Source organism: Fopius arisanus, unplaced genomic scaffold (genome assembly GCF_000806365.1).
Source record: "Fopius arisanus strain USDA-PBARC FA_bdor unplaced genomic scaffold, ASM80636v1 scaffold00049, whole genome shotgun sequence".
NCBI lineage: Eukaryota > Metazoa > Arthropoda > Insecta > Hymenoptera > Braconidae > Fopius > Fopius arisanus.
Window position 1 is genome coordinate 245,268 of NW_011887788.1, and position 16,549 is coordinate 261,816.

General features: G+C 41.2%; 1 protein-coding gene across 3 annotated transcripts in view; it reads left to right on the forward strand.

Annotated features, from left to right (window-relative positions):
• The window catches only part of LOC105267650 (LIM/homeobox protein Lhx9), a 151,286-nt gene extending 135,010 nt beyond the window's left edge, over nt 1–16,276 (forward strand). For all 3 annotated transcript variants that reach the window (XM_011306643.1, XM_011306644.1, XM_011306642.1), the window contains 2 exons: nt 15,770–15,913; nt 16,097–16,276. In XM_011306643.1, the coding sequence (XP_011304945.1) occupies nt 15,770–15,913; nt 16,097–16,259 (307 nt within the window). In that variant the 3' untranslated portion in view covers nt 16,260–16,276. The remainder of the gene's footprint in view (nt 1–15,769; nt 15,914–16,096) is intronic.
• The last annotated feature ends 273 nt before the right edge of the window (nt 16,277–16,549 follow it).

Consider the following 16,549-nt stretch of genomic DNA (forward strand, 5'->3'; position numbering starts at 1 on the left):
CCCCCCCTTTACCCACTCCCAACCCCATGTTCTCATCCTCTCACTTGTTTTCGCTCCGTTGCAATTATTGCCAGGGCCGTCCTTTGTTTTCCACTAATTGAAAAATACTCACGAGAGCACGCGCTGGCATTCACGAGTGAGACAGCCGGAACTTTATATATCGGTAACGAATACTCACTTTTCTCTCTGGCCGTCAAAGACGCGTTTCAGTGACACATACACGGATATTCCCGGGCATAAAGCGTGGTAAATGAAAAAAAAAAAGTGGCGACAATTCCATTAATTTCATCTCTTTCATCCGCACCGAAACTCCAGTGAATTTTTTAAATTTTATTCAGTTTTTTTTACACGGCTCCAGGGGGCGGGGGAATTTGATTCATTTAACAAAACGATTTCCAGCGAAACGTAAACAATGTTATTCTAGGCTGCACTGGTGTGTATGACGGGACAATTTTCATATTTCAGTTAACAAATTTAACGCGTCGGTGAGTAGGTTTGAAGTGGTGGAATTAAAAAATAGATTTTTTTTTGTGGGATTTTTTTTTATTTGATGGTGGGTTGTTTGAGGGTTATTCGGGCGGAAGAGGGGCTGAGGGTGTTTTGACGTGATAATTATCGAGCACTTGAGGTGGGTTTCATGCGGACTTCATGGACATTTAACTCCTCGCGGGACTCTGCTAATTGTTGATAATGGGAGAGTTGTATAACGGTTTTGATATTCTTGATGCACGGTCCAACAGCCCATGGGATAGTAGAATAGACTTGAACAGTTTGTATAAAAAGTATTCTCAATAGACTTGTATAATTCGAGATGAATAGTATTTTGTGAGAAATTCGTAAAGACAGTATAGAACACTTGAGTTTGGCTATAAACTACAACTATGAGTACGATATAAAATATTGACGAATTTACGTGAGGGACTGTACATACGTGCAAATTTTGAGAGATATCGCGACAGCGCGATATCGCGATATCGCGACGCTGAATTTTATTTAGAAGTCTCTGCTTTAATCGATCCGATCACTGCTGACAAATTAATTTTTTGAAAAAACTCACTATCTCGGGACTTCAATAGACTCCCCTTAAGAAATTCATCTGATTTTCTCCAATGTTGACGTTTCCTGTTTTATCCTTTTCACTTATTTAGTCGAGTACTTTTCGTCTCTCACGTGTACGCACAAGAGTCCGTTTACCGCTCGTTGCGCTCCGTGAATTTTAATTCGCGTGTTGGTTAAGAGAGGATGTTTCACAAAAAAAAGAGATGAAAAAAGACGCTCGTTGATATTTTTCATTGCTCCAGGAGTAGAACCTTATTGGAGCAAAAACAGTAGGAATAAAAATATTGCAATGTCCGGTGGAACTTCGTGCACGAATTTTTTTTAAATGGAGAAATCTTTTTTTCATCTCATTCTGTTTCACACCGTAGCGATATATTTGGGTATCATCCCCATCGCGAATACAGGTGTACGTGAAAAACAAAAAACTCGTTTTTTTAACCCCCGAAGCCGTCAAAACCTCTCACCCGTTTGGCAGAGGTCCCTTTGACGACTCACCCAACACCCACCCCTCGCCAAAAACCAATCACCCATAGACCGCCTATCTCCACTATTTTCCAGTTTCGAGCTTTGGCAATCGTACGTCATTTGCTTGTAAAAATACACCATCTGATGGATAATTTGGAAAAAACTACGGTTGCGAATTAACACCTCTCGCTTCGTTATTTTTCATTGGAATATTTTTGTTAGTTTTTCTGTTTGAAAAATCCAATTTACTGTTTATCCACTCCTTTTTCTAACGAATTCTCGTACTTTTTCAATCACCGAATAGTTTCCTCTCTCAATTTATTTCTAATATTGATATTGAAAAATCGTTAGCAGCGATTTGATTAATTCGATAAAAAGACTCGTTGTAATAATTTTCTTTCGCAAAATGAGGAAGATAGTAAAGTGTAGGACAATTGAATATCTCTGCGCGAATGGTGCACGGAGAGTAATAATAATGCCATTTGTCGGTTGCGACTGGCATAGTAAATACCGAAGGCGAGTTATTGAGGGAGAGAGGAGAGCAGAGGTGGAATAAAGTAGAGGGAGGTTGTGGGGGGTTGTTCCCAGCTACTTGGCAGGGGTTGTGGCGTTTACCCAACCTAATAACCACGATCAGACGTCGTCGTTATATGTACCTAATTTATCAGATTACAAAACCGTGACAAGAATAAGAGCATCGGGACCTTTATTTCCCTCTCAAAGTTCAAGTTGGTTGGATCTTTTTAGAATGGTTCTTTCATTTATCCATTCAATCGACGCGAATTTTTGAGAAATCCGCTGATCCGTGAAAAGCGGAATAAGAAATCGACGACATGAGACTCGGGGATGTCCCAGCAAAAACCAAATCACTCCAATGTGTATTCTTTTCCACCCCTTTTTCCACTATTCTCCATCCATTTCGACTTCCTCAGTCCTCAACTCTTACTTCTGCCCAAATTGATACGAAAAATCCAGACCAAGGAGAAATTGTATCAATTCTCCCCGAAAACCATTTATAACTCGTCCTCCAAATAATATATACTGTCCCTCGAGTTTTTTTTTTTTTTTTTGAAAAATCATCGAAACGAGAATTGCCAAGGCATTTGATTTTTCCACAAGATCCCCTGGAATCTCATTATCCCCCGCATCTCCAACCCCTTAGCATTTTCAAATCTGTCTCATTAACGAGCTAATTAATAATCCAATTACGTGGAGAATATCTCCCCTCCTGGCATATTTTCACGGTAACAGGAAAACAATTCTGTCGGACAAGCCCGAGGTCTGGCAGCCCTCCTCAGAATCGCGCGTGCCTCCCCCAGCAGTTGAGAGACAGAGAGGGTAAATGAGAGGGTGGGATTGCGCTCGGGGGGATGGAATGAGAGGTGGTAGACCCGAGATGGGCCATCCCCCCTAGGAATTTAATAAGCAATTACCAGGGATGAAACGAGACGCATCTGTGTACCTGTATAACGAGGAACCAGTGGGTGAGGGGGTAGATGGGGGTGAGTAGGGGTGGAATTGACGGGTTTCGGTTACGATGGAGGGGTGGAGGACCAACAAAGGAGTGAGAGGAACAGGCGCAAGTGTATCTCCAAGTGGGTACACAATATTTCCAATAAATTATGTTTGCATTGCTCGATTTGCTTGTCTTGGGATCTCCCTTCACTTCGATGTTTTAACGGGTCTACCCGGCCCTCGGTATTCATGATGTCGTGGGGGGATTTTCCGGGATTTTCCGGGATCCTGAATGCTTTTATTTTTATGCATTTTTCGGCGGGACATACGTCGTTACAGCGGTGAATTAATATACTCGGAATTTTTCATGAATATATTCGTAAATTATTATAGAGGATGAGGCTCTTTGTGCGAAAAAATCTAAATGTAAATTGTCGGAATGAATTTTTGGCGATTACTATGATTATGAATGGTATGCCAATAATATTGTCATATGTTTCTCTATTTTGGGGAGTAAAATCGGTTGATATTGAGTGACTTAATTTATTGAGAGCGTGAGAGAGGGGAGATTTATACATATGTTTGACGGGATTATTGCGGGATAAACTCGAAATGCAAAGTACGAGTGGGCACCATGTTGGAGGGCACTGGGGGGATACAGGCTAGGTGAAAAGGCATTAACGGCCTCTTAACATGCAGATTGGAGTCTAAAGACTTTGGAGTTGCCCTGAACGTTGATTGGACGATTATTTAATGCCCCGACCGAGATGCGTTACGCTATCAGGTACTTTGCACTCGTATCAGCATTATAATTGCTTATTTTCCGTTATATTTTTACTTTTAAAAATGAATATTCGCGGAATACAATGAAATATCTGCGATGATATTTTTAGCAATTTTTTTTCTCATACTTGTGGGAGAATTGAAAACACGACGAATTTCCTCTTTTTTTTGCGAAGTGAAAAGACGAAAAAAAATAATCTGCGATGGAATGCAGATTTTTTAGTGAATATTTATTATAGTTGTGGTTGATCGCAGGAAATTACATTGAAATTGGATATTAATTTGTGCCGCAGGGAAAAATTATTCAAATTAGCGAGCGAAAGAAAAAAGAGAAGTGGATCATTTATTTCAACCCAGAGGCTTTTATAATTTTCATTTCACTCTCTGTTAATGGGATATGGAGATTAGATTGGACGATATCGTTGATATACTCTGTTAAAGGGATCGAAAAAAAAAATGGAAAATTGGGTATTAAATATTGATGCTTTTAATCGGAAAATTACTAGTTGAAATCACTCAAGTAATTGTCGTTACTCATGATTATTGACTTTATCTCGTGGGAACAGTGAGTGCGTGTCAGTATCTTTTCGGGCAAATGGATTCCGATTGAGCTGGGAATTTTGGGGATATTTACGATAAGAGACGTCGAGTGTCAATATTCGATAAGCTCACCCTCACAAAGTTTATCCACAACGCGAACGAAACGAAAATAAAAATAGTAACTGACCGGCGGCTGTTTCCGTTGTTTTCCTCAGGCAGGAAAAATCTCGGGATTTTAATCCAATATTCAATTTTCCTAATGCACTCCGTTTTATACAGATAAATCAAAAAATGAAAATTGATTAATCGACTTCCCTCATTAATTAAAAATGTACGGAAAAAGTACCTCATCCATAAAAAAACTATAAACTTAATTTCAAGATTTTTAAATGATAAAAAAAAATTTTTACAGTATCATTGAATTGCTGTAAGAAGTAATAAGATTTAATGGTCCGTAAGCGGATGGTAATTAATCAAATTCCATGACGTAGCATATGATATGATCCCTCGGAAATAATTCTTCTTTAATAAAATTTGATGTTAAGAATGTAGAGATTTGATGGATCCCCGTATGAAGATTCATTAGAGCACGTGTACCCTCGTCTCGTGGGGTATCAGTTGGAGGTTTCATATATATCTTGCGGCTGGTGCGGAGATAAAGGAGGGTCGTTAGCTCGGTTAGAGGGTGGTGAGGAGGATGAGAGGGGTTTGCGGGGGTAGAGTATGGAACGGTGGAAACGACGAAAACAGGAGACAGGAATGGGAGTGAAAGGAGAGAGAGCCTGAGAGTGAAGGGACCCTATCGAGGGGTCGTGGATTATTACGAAGGGGAGAGAGGGCCCTGAGGCGAGCGTTGACGAACCTCAGTGCGACACACACGCCGCTTTTCCCCACTTTCCTATTCTCCATTTGGAAAATTTAACGAGCGCAAAACGCGGGACTCCAGCGTCCGATTTCAAAGCATCTCGTTTTCTTTATTCTTTTTTATTACGTCGCAGCACAGACGAATTCAAACGAGCAGATGGCATCCGAAACTCAGGAATTTTCCGGATTTCATTTGAATTTCATTGATATTTCATTCATAGATCCAATTGAACGGATTTGCCGAAAAAAAAATTGACGCTGACTCACGTCAAGGAAGCGGGAGTCGACTTGATTTCGAGCAAGTGCTACTTGATTTATTTCGTACTTTACGTGATTAAAATTAAGTTCAACATGATGACTTTTTCTTTTGAATCGTCATATGTCGTTATGCAGTTCAGTTTTAATTAGAGTGAAATTTATGAATAAATTTCGAGTGGAATTCGTCGATATTTCAATTTAGGAGGGAATTAATTCCCGAGTTGAGAAATCCATTCACCAAATAATTACGAAATTTTTTAACTGAGCGTCACCTCAGTATGTAAGTCAGACCACAACGTGCACCGCACACTTCTCGCTGATCGATAAATTGAAAAAGCCCCCCAGGACTCGTGCTACGACTAACTAATTCCGTATTGCCACGCCGACACGCGCCGCACACTCAACAAGACACCATTTTTTAAATTTCAATTCAATACGAAAAAAAACGTCGAGTCCATTCCCATAAAACATAGAAAATCGTTCTGAATAATTTTGAAATTTCCGTGAAATTTTTTTTTTTATCGAACAAATAACATTTAAAAATAAATTAAACGGACTATAGTATTTGCCTTTCCCTGGGGAATGCGTGATAATTAAAAAATTAACTTAAACTTTGTAACAAAGGATGATCGAATTAAAAGTTACGTTCCTGAAAGTTGCATCAACACAGAAATTCTGTCCTCAGTTGGTCGCAAATTGCAATTTTCTTGTGAGATCATTATAAAATACATAATGCGGCGGCATTCACTGGGAATCGGCGAGGGGGTTGTCACCACTGGCGACATCGTCATTCCTATACATCCCAACTACCAAACGAGGGTAGTAGGGAGGAGATGGGGGTTTTTCTCTGTACGAAGGCAGCGCCTCGTTAAAAGTTTCTAGCGACGCGTATTCTTAATAGTCTGCGCGGACACGCCGTCATTAAAATTATAGCCAACCCCCTAACTCACCACCCCCTCAACCCCTTGCTCTCTAACCTCTCCTCTTTGCATCCTCCAGTTAACGCCCCCTTATCCCTCATCCCCTAATCCCTTTTTAAATCAACCAGTTCAGCTTTTACGAGTCTAACCCCATAAAATTCATTAATTTCCCTCGATATAACAATTTTTTATAACTATCTGTAAATGATACCATGAATTACTCATGTTGAAAATTTTCTTACACTTTGAGATTACATCAGTAATGAGAAATTCACTGATTCGCGATCGCCGATAATTAACAACTTAACACAAACAAAAAAAAATCCAACAACCGTAGCTCCTGTTGCCCCCGAAACTCTCAACAAAATAAAAAAAAAAAACAATTCATTTGACATAATAAATTTCCCGCTAACGGACGTTTAAACTTCCCTAAAGAGACAGAAAAAAAAAACAATTCCATGAAAATCTCCAGGTCTTCAAGTCCAAGTCCCAGAGAATACTCAAGTGAGTTTGAGAAAAGTTGCTAAAACTCGTGGCTCCTGTAAATATGTAAATATTCCCCATCCCCTCCTTGGAGAGTCGTTTGTAGTTTCAAAGAGTTCAGGTTGAGAAATAGTGAATGTTATTAATACCCGTGGAAAAAGGGAGCGAGAGGAGAGACGAGGGGTGGGAGGGCTCTGTACGTAGCTTTTTTTCCTCCCCCTGGAGCCCCTTCTGTGCCCCCTTTCGAGCCCATTCTCGGCGAATAGCGGAGCCGGTGTAATCGTTCGGGTATTTAAGTAGCGAGTTTAGGTATACACTGGGTATATTTAAACGCGCTTATTATCATATAAATACAAGTTGGATGTTCAATTTACGCGCCAAAGTATTTCCCCTCGGTCTCTCTCACTCCCTCAACAAAACTATCTTCTTTATCAACAGTAGGTTGCGCACGGCCGACTGCACGGGGCAGCCCGGGAGAGTTACAAAAGTTATTATTGTTATTACCGTACCGTTTAGAAAGTTTTGTTGGCCGTACGATGGATATACCCTCCCCACTTCTCCCCTATATCTGCTGCAGACAATTTTAACCGCACACTTTGTCATGTCTTTGAGCAGATAATAACACTCCATTACTTTTTTTTATCAATTGCGCCATTCTATTGATTTAAAGATCTTCTATTTTTCCTAGTGCCAGCGGCGCAAGTCCAATTCAACGTTTTTTTAAATTCTCATTTCCTCTAAAATTATTCGATTTTCGAGGGTGCAATGAAAAAATGAATTTTAATATATCATAATAATGTCGTTCTCAATGCGCATAAAATTCATCAAAAGTATGTCTTGTTTCGATGTACAAGTAGAAAATGGGAATTAAATTCCCCAGCGTTACTTGACCAAATGAAATTTCGGTTTCTCGGGTGATATCCCCATCTCATTCAGCTAAGTAGCGGAGCCAGGGCTCATCCAAGTCGTCCAATGTGCCCCCAACGCCCCGGAAACTACCGCACAATGAAATTTCGACAATTGCCCTCCCCCCCTTTTCTCCCCCTCGTCCACCGCAAAATCCCAGAAACAATTCACTTACTCGAGGACACGCGACAAAGAGCCACATACAATCGCTGGAGTAAAACACGACGGCTGGGGAGTATGAGACGCTCAAGAAAATTGCCCCCACCCACTACATCCATCCTCCCACCACCCTCCAGCCCCTCTCGCCTTTTTGATGAAATTGCAAAGCAACTAAGTTTTAATTTGTCCTCGCGTGACGTTGGATTACGCGCACTCTCTCCGTCTGATTGACGCCGGTGTACTTCGCCTCCACGTGAAATGACTACAGCCATCGTATTTGTCACGTTTAAATGTTATTAGAGGTTTATTTATTATCTTTTTCTTCGTTCCCATTTAGTCCGTAATTGATTCAGGATGCGAGGCGAAGGGAGAAGGAAAATAAAAATAGCCGGACAAAAAAAATACCCGCAAAATGGTTTAATAGGTAATTAACCGCTTTTTGCTGAGGTTTTTTTTTTATGAGTCGATGATTATTTTCCGGGAAAAATCAATGATGGAAGATGGGAGAAGACGTTGGAGGTGATAAATAAGTAATGAGATGTTACGTCTTGGTATTAATTGACGGGGAGGGGGCGGGATTGATTGCGTTTCGATATGAGGATGAACGGTGGAGGTAATTAGAATTTGAAGTAATTGATTTCTTTGAGCGCCGGGGTGCCCCTCTGGGCGAAAAAATATTTCAGATTACTACAAAAATGGGCAGAAAAAAGTAATTGACTTTATTATATTGCAGAGCCGGTTGAGAATATTTTTGTCAAGCTCATTATCATAATCTTATTTAATTAACTTTTTCAGAGTAGTTTCCGTGATTGTTCTTATCCAATGATTTTGATTTGATTTTGATTTTTATAAATTAATGTGGAAAATCACAGGGCGTTGTGGCGACTCGGAGTGATCACGTCGGTAATTGTGATTGCATGGTACGATTGCAGGCGATCGGTGCAATTTTTTTTTTCGATTTAATCGCGAATCTTCGGGACGTGGGCGGTGGTGTAAACTCGTGTGACATCGGCGTAATATAATGTCTCTTCGGTGCTGAGGATAATGTAATCCAACTGTCAACGCGACGAATGAAACTTTCCAAGGTGACGCCGGGGAATCACGTAGCAAATTAAAGTTGGATCTACGGTGTCTCTTGTATTCAACGAGAATCCGAATTTCAGGGGTTATCATGACTGTTATGTGCCGTTTCGCATATTCAAGATCGAAATTTTGTCAATTTTGGGGGAGGGTGAGATAATTTAAGTTGGACTGATGGAAAATTTTCGAGGGGGCGTCTTCCTCAGGATTTTTAAAGCCATTTTTTGCCGGAACCCCTGACTTCCTCGATTTGTAATACCGCGGAATGAAAAATTGTGAAAAAAAAATTTTAGTTGTAAAATTACACTGCACATTTACTATAAAAAATCGATACTTTCACTCTCCCTAAAATCTCCCATCGCCTAAATTAGCTGGGGGAAAAAAAAATCCCAAACCCGATGAACCGAGTTAATGCCCCCCACCCCCATTGACCCCATGTGCCCTCACCTCGGGTTTGAACTTGCTTGTGGTCCAAGGTGCTCCCCGATACGATCTCCCCCCTCGGTCGGGCCCCATGTAATTGTTGATGAAGAGTGTAAAAATCGTAATTAGGTTTCACGAAGGAATATGCGGATAGAGCGCGAGGAGATTAAACCCCAGCGAGCACGAAAAACCAAAAGAACGATCATCCAAAAAAAAAAAAGAAAGAAAAGAACATGGATACGTTCCACCTGGCGGCGCCGACGGCGACGTAAAAAATGAGAATGCCCCCCTCACCGCCGAGAACAATATAATTACTTATTGCCAATAACTAAATGGAATTGCTGGTGGGGGCCGTGCAAAAAGGCAACTCTGTTGAAAACTAATCAAGATATATTAATTGCAGTATACTTCACTTATATTGCTTCCCCTCCCCCTCCTTCACCCCATGCACCAGGCATATTGCAAATCACAGTGTCGGTCCCTTATAATCTCCGGGCCCCTCTCCGTTACTTCCCCAACTCAAAGAAACCCATTCGATTTTTATTATTGATTGATATCAAGCGATTAATTAGCCCAACCAAGGAAAAAATACCGAGACCCAGATTATGTCAATGCCCACCCAGAGAGTAGACGACAACCCTCTCCCTCATTCAACATACTCTCCTCTCTTCTCGTTTCCTCCAGCAATAATTACCCGATTTCGTGAAACCATGGAGCGAGGCGGAATGAAAAAAAAAATGAGAAGGAGAAAAAAAAATAAAGAATCTCCAATTTAACTTAATTAATCCATTTAAATTAGCCGCGCTTCTTTTACGTACCGTGGATACACTGAGGCCACGTGACTCGTTTAAATACAAGGCGTGTGGGGCCTCGGCCACAAAGGAGTGCATTCTCATCTGTATGTGTGTGAGCGGAGGGGCGATGGGGGGGAGAATGAAGAGGGGGCAAGAACAAGCAGTGTTACTCACACAGATGTACTTGACTGTGGAAACTTGCGCACACACAGTACACGAGTGGACTGATCGATGCCCCTGTCCAACTAGAAACTCCAACCCTCCACCCCCTCATACCTCCCCCTGTCCCCGACCCCCTGTTGCCCCTAGAGCAACCCCTCTGGCCGTCAGTTTTCGGGAAAGGGGTGAAGGGAGTGGGGAAACAAAGCATGCAATCAAAACGTTAATTACATCAAAATGAGTCGAAGATCGGACCAATTGGAATTGCCCTGGGGGTGGGGTGGGAAAGGGTGGGCCGATGGATTGGAGTTGATTGAGAGTTCATTGGCTTTTGAACAAATTTCGTCGGGTTATTGGAGAGAGATCGACCTTTTTTGCCGGCTTTTTGACTGAAGTGAAATTACTGTTCTCTGATTCGGAATATTAGAGGAATGGGACTGATGGGACTGGTGGGACTTTCATTCCCCGATTGTACGAGAATTGGAAAATCTCAAGTAAAGTCTTTCGAAAGTATCAATTTGGGACTTTCTGGACTCAAATGGAAATTTGTGGAAGATTTAATTATAATGCCTGGACCCGGACTTTTGAAAGGCTTTAATTAATTAAATTGAAATTTTTAATTGATGTTTTTCCTGGGGTGTGGATGTTACTCGACTCGCGATCAACTCGAAACCATCACTCCGGACTCAATCACACAGGCCCGTGTTCCTGATATGGAGCTCTATGTTCAGTATCCGACAAAATTGCAACTCGTGAACTAATAGGAATTTTGATTGACTGAATTAAATGGTTATTGGAGTCCCTCGTCTTCAGATCGATCGGGTTATCAGGCCAGCGCCATTTCCAATGTATAAAATACCCCGATACAAATGGGGATTGGGGTATTAAGGTGGTGTGGCCGAGGGACACGCAACGCGATGGAACGAAAACGAGTGGAAAAAATAAAAGTAGAAAAACAAAATTCACGGGAAACAAAATAAAAGTCTAGGCAATTTGTCGTTAAGTCGAAACTCATTTTCCACAACGCAGCACCTCATTACAAGACCGTTCAACTTCAATTTAACTTTTCGGTTGCGTTCAAGAGAGTAAAATTAATAAAACCCCCTTTCTCGCCCGACCGGCCGCCACCAGGAGCCTTTCAACGTCGGGTAAACATCAAACTATCGTGATGAATTGATGATGCGTCCACTTTGTGTTTTAATTAACAAACGGAAGAATGAAAAAAAAAAGAACCTCTGCTCTAGAAAATCGATCAAACAAAAACGGGGAATCGAATTCCCGCGTATTTCCACGGATATGAAAAATAGAATTGACGTCTTGCGGTCATTTAAAATCCTCCTAAAACGATAAATTTTGGAATATTGAAATAATTCCTTGCAGATGATTTAATCCATGAAATTTGTTCAAACAAGATGAAAAAATAAACAAATATGGGCCTTACAGGAAGTAATGGAAAAAAATCGAACCGAATACATCAGGTGGATATAAGCTAACCCTTCTATCAGTGCGAATACGTTAATATCCCCGAGTACTAGAGTTTAACGTGTATCTACGTGGCTCCTTTCTACTTGTATCCTCTCTTCCCCTCTCGTACATATGAGGAAGGATGAAATGCACGCTTTCATTCACACAAGGAAGTACACAGCCGGCGGCATACACAGCCTGGCTGCTAATGAGTTAGTCCGCCCTTCTCCACTCTCGCTCACCTCTCTCTCCTCATCGCCACTTTAATTGTCTAAAGCGCAAATTGGCCGGCTTTAATTAGCGTAATTATTTTCGGTCGTCCTGTTCCCTTTAAGTCCCTCCCTGACGCCTATGGACCTTTCGTCGACCTTTTCCATGACCTCTCCACCAACATTTCGAGGCTGGGATAGTGAGTGGATTTTAAATGTTGTTGTTAATTTATTTTCTGATGTTTCAAGCGATAAAACTTGTTACTTTTGACAGCCACTGATTTACAGCGAATTTATCGGCGTTTTTTTTTTATATAACAATCGGTTATCGTCTTGGGTATTCAATCGTTGGGAATTATTGGAAATCGAGGAATTCCAGGCGAATGATATTTTTTAATTCTCCATTAAATTCAATGCAATCAGGACAATTACGTCAAGATGTTTGAGAGTAGGGAGATATTACTTGTGATAAGATATATGAATCAAAGGATAAGTGAATCTCTTCTCGTGCGAATCCATTCTAAAATGTACCAAGCACAAGTGATTCCACCGAAACTCGTACAATTGCTCTATTTTCGATTTCTTGGTAATTACTAATTAGAAGCTCCCCAAGCGTCTCGCCGATGAAGTAGAACGGATAGAACAGATGGCGTCTGGTAATTGCACGAGACGAAGGCCAAGAGAGAAGCCAGGATCGAGTCATCCCCATGCACCTTCCATAATACCAAGTTCGTTAATTCTCCAACTCCTTCATTTTCCATTTCATTTATAACTGCACAAAATACCATTTTCAATCCCTCATTATTCCCCCGATAGCGAACGAGGCGATCTCTCGTCATTTGTACATGTCCACGTGTTAATCACACACCCAGTGATTACATTATTTAACTAATTGAGCAATCTAATGTGAGTGCATGCGGCCTCGTATAATTGATCACTATGTATTTTTGTTATTCGTTCTCAACCAAATGCGAAGACTGACAAACAACCGATAATTAATGTTGCCCACTGACTTTTGGCCATCAAAGATATTTGCTCAACAATAAATTCCATTCTCACTCGATCACTGATCGATGAAGACATTATGCTCTTTATTTTCGTCACATTATTACACGAATTCGCGTTAAAATGAACACAGACATGCACCATTACTGTTCCATTAACCGTTTTGACAATGTAACTAATGTTAAAACATCTCGTTATTACTCAACCGAGAAAGAGAACAATGATTGTGTCTGGTTTTTCGACGAGGGGCCGGTGCCCCACCAGAGAGAGCAAGAGAGACACGTTGAGAGAGTCGACCAAACGATCTCGACGGATAAATTAGCAATTTAATTATAGAACTGTCAGACAGTGATTAAATTAATAACGAGGAACCGCGGATCCAATTGAACCTCTCTCTCGCTTCCACTTGCTCTCTCTGTTATGTTTTTCTCGTTGTGGAGGGGAAGGCACTCTCATTTGTCGTTTTCATTGGGAATATTCCAGCATATATAAAACGTTTAGTCATTTATTCATAACAAAACGAATATCATACGAATTACGATGGAAGCGCTATCTCCATTGTTACGTAATTATCTCGCTGACTGACAGTACATGTGTTTTATGGATTTTATGGTTGAATCGACGAGTTAATGTAATCCCCTGGTATGAATCAAATATTTATGTTGAATTAATGGGATTTTCGGTAAATGGGATGAATTATTATGTAAGGGGCAAATGGATTTTATATGAATAGCTGTGGGAAAGTGTTGGCCCATTATTTTATCCATTTTTCTTTCAAACACTTATAAAAACACTTTAAGTTTTAGTTATGAAAATAATTTTGGGATAATTCTAGCGATTTCGTACGTTTGCAGAAATCCCGTGTAAATGAATATTTCAAATTTCTTCAAATAAATATTCGGTTGATTTCCATGATTATTTTATCATTTTTTTTTTGAGGCGATTAGTAGTTGAATGTCACTGACGCGGTAGTTTGGAATATTCTGCGAATTCTTTCAGCGCAATTACTGCAATACTCTGTTCTACGATGAAATCCTGTGGTTTCGCAATTCATCGCAATCATTAGTGAGACCGATCCATTGCAACTTGATTAGGCCATCCAGAACATTTTAATCCGCAGTTCGACGGGAGTTTTACCCCCCCGGAAAATCGGCCGCACGCGCGCCTAATTACTGCATAAACATGTAGCTTTACGGCTCTGCACTTTGCAAGCACTGTTCACCGCTTCAGCAAATATCGACTGCCATTAACTCCTGCATACACGAGAGCGCAACACAAACATTGGCATATTCCAACCGGTAATCCCCCTTGTCCCCCTAATTTATCCGAAAATGCCCATTTAATTTTTCACGCCCATTCAATTCACCGTTATTATCAAATTACTAATCTCGCGGTAGTGAGTTTCCAATGACTAAATGTTCCACATTTTCGAACAAATCAATTTATTTCATCGAGTCTTTTTTCTGCGGTTCATGAAAAAAAAAATTATAATCAAATTACAATTTTTTATTTCAATAAATTTTCAGTGCAATTCGAAATTGAAATTTCAAAAAATGTCACAAAGTTAAAATCTCTAGAAAATTTGGGAACCATTGCAGAAACCAAGGGATGTTGTAAATTACTGAACAATTTTTCCCTAGGGTCGGGGGACGATGATAATCCACCGTTGAAATAATATCCACGGAAATAATTCCCAGCAATCGTGCCAGCGGCCCATTGTGCCCCAGACTAATTAAATTTTCGAGGTTATTTGCCGTTTGAAAGAGCGTACTCAGCGCGACCCTAATGAGAGACAGATATTGATTCCGCTTGTTCACGGGCTGATGAACACCATAAATCAAGAAAATAATAATTACGCGTCCATTCATGAAGCCCGGGAATAAATAGGTCCGATCGATGATACTGATCGATCTTGCTCATTAGGCGCCTGCACCCTCACGCACAGGGCTTTTCACAGTAACAAGGGGGGAGTAGGGCGGAGAGAGGATAAAAAAAAGGTCAAATAGATGATGAAATGAGAGTAACAAATCCGCCTTTCCGCGAACGATGGCGAATAAATAATTAACCCCCACCAGTTTGAGGTATTTTATGCGCGGGTTACGATAGTGAGTTCGATCGAGAAATGGTACTTGCAGGGATAGGGGCCCCTGCACCAGGTCAGGATCACGATAGCGGCGAACCTCACTGGGGCCCAACCGCTCTCACTGCGCCTCTTTATCTCCACTGGGCCTGCCAATTAAAAGCCGCATTTACAACACCTTATTATATCGGCGAGCTCGTTTAGTTTGGCTATCGGCATGACCACGTTTTAACAACGGGGTGTGGACACTCCGCTCTTTATTTATTTTTTATTTAACCTCTCGTGAGAAATCGCGGGGAGGTGCTCGATGATGACGCGTATGATGTGCAGACAATTTAATTGAGATTTAATTGCATTTGATTAAATGATGATTTTTATTTGACACGGTGAAAAAGCTAACCGGTAAATACACATTCTGATGTTATTTACGATGGTTTCAAGCGGATAAATTACGAGACTAAAAGCATCAATTACGACTTCAATCTCGTAAATTCTGAGTTTGAATCTAGTCATTTACGAGCTGAAATTTTATGATTTACGATTTTAAAACCATCATTTATGTTAAGATCTTTCTGTGGGTATCTGTTATTTTATTAATACCGATAAATATTCTGATTTTGTTTAATGGTAAATTTGATGAGGATGTTTTATACTTTGTTGCAGAATGTATGGGAGTACAGCTCAGTGCGCGGGCTGCTCGCAGACAATACCTGCAGATCAATTGGTAACGAGAGCGGCGGGGGTTGTGTTCCATCCTAAGTGCTTCGTCTGCAGCAAGTGTGGGGAGCCATTATTATCCGGTGCCAAGTAAGCACTTTCTTGGAGAATATTTTCTTGGGAATCCTGTTGAGTCGATAGAACGGATCTTTCATGGAGACTAGACTTAGATTACCAATGAATTGTCCGTACCTCGACTAAAGACTTCCCTCGAAATTCCGAATAACTGATCGCTAACTGAATAATTACAAAATCCACCCGTTCAATTTCCAGATACACTCTGATGTCAGGTCAACCAGTGTGCGAGCCAGACTGGCACAAGCTGATGAAGTCGTCGTCGGTGGCGTCAACCGGTGGTGTTCAAACGATAACAGGAAACGGTGGTGCACCACAACGGAAAAACAAGGTGGGCCGACCTCGGCGAAGTCGTGAATGAGGCGGTAACCCGGTCGGTCGACCGAAAAAGGTTCAACCCACGACGCAATTGTTATCAGCGTCACCGGTCATCCCATCTGCAGCATCAATGCCTGGTACAGTGCAAACACCTCCAGCTGGTGTAATGCCATCAAGCCAGGTTGACGTTGTGGATGTGGGTGTCGGAGGGGATCCCTATTCGCCGCCGCCACCGGGTCAACAGCACTACCATCACCACCACATGGGTCTGGGTCTGGTGGGCCATCACCTCGTCCAGTCACCCCACTTGTCCCACCATCCCCAGGGGCCCTA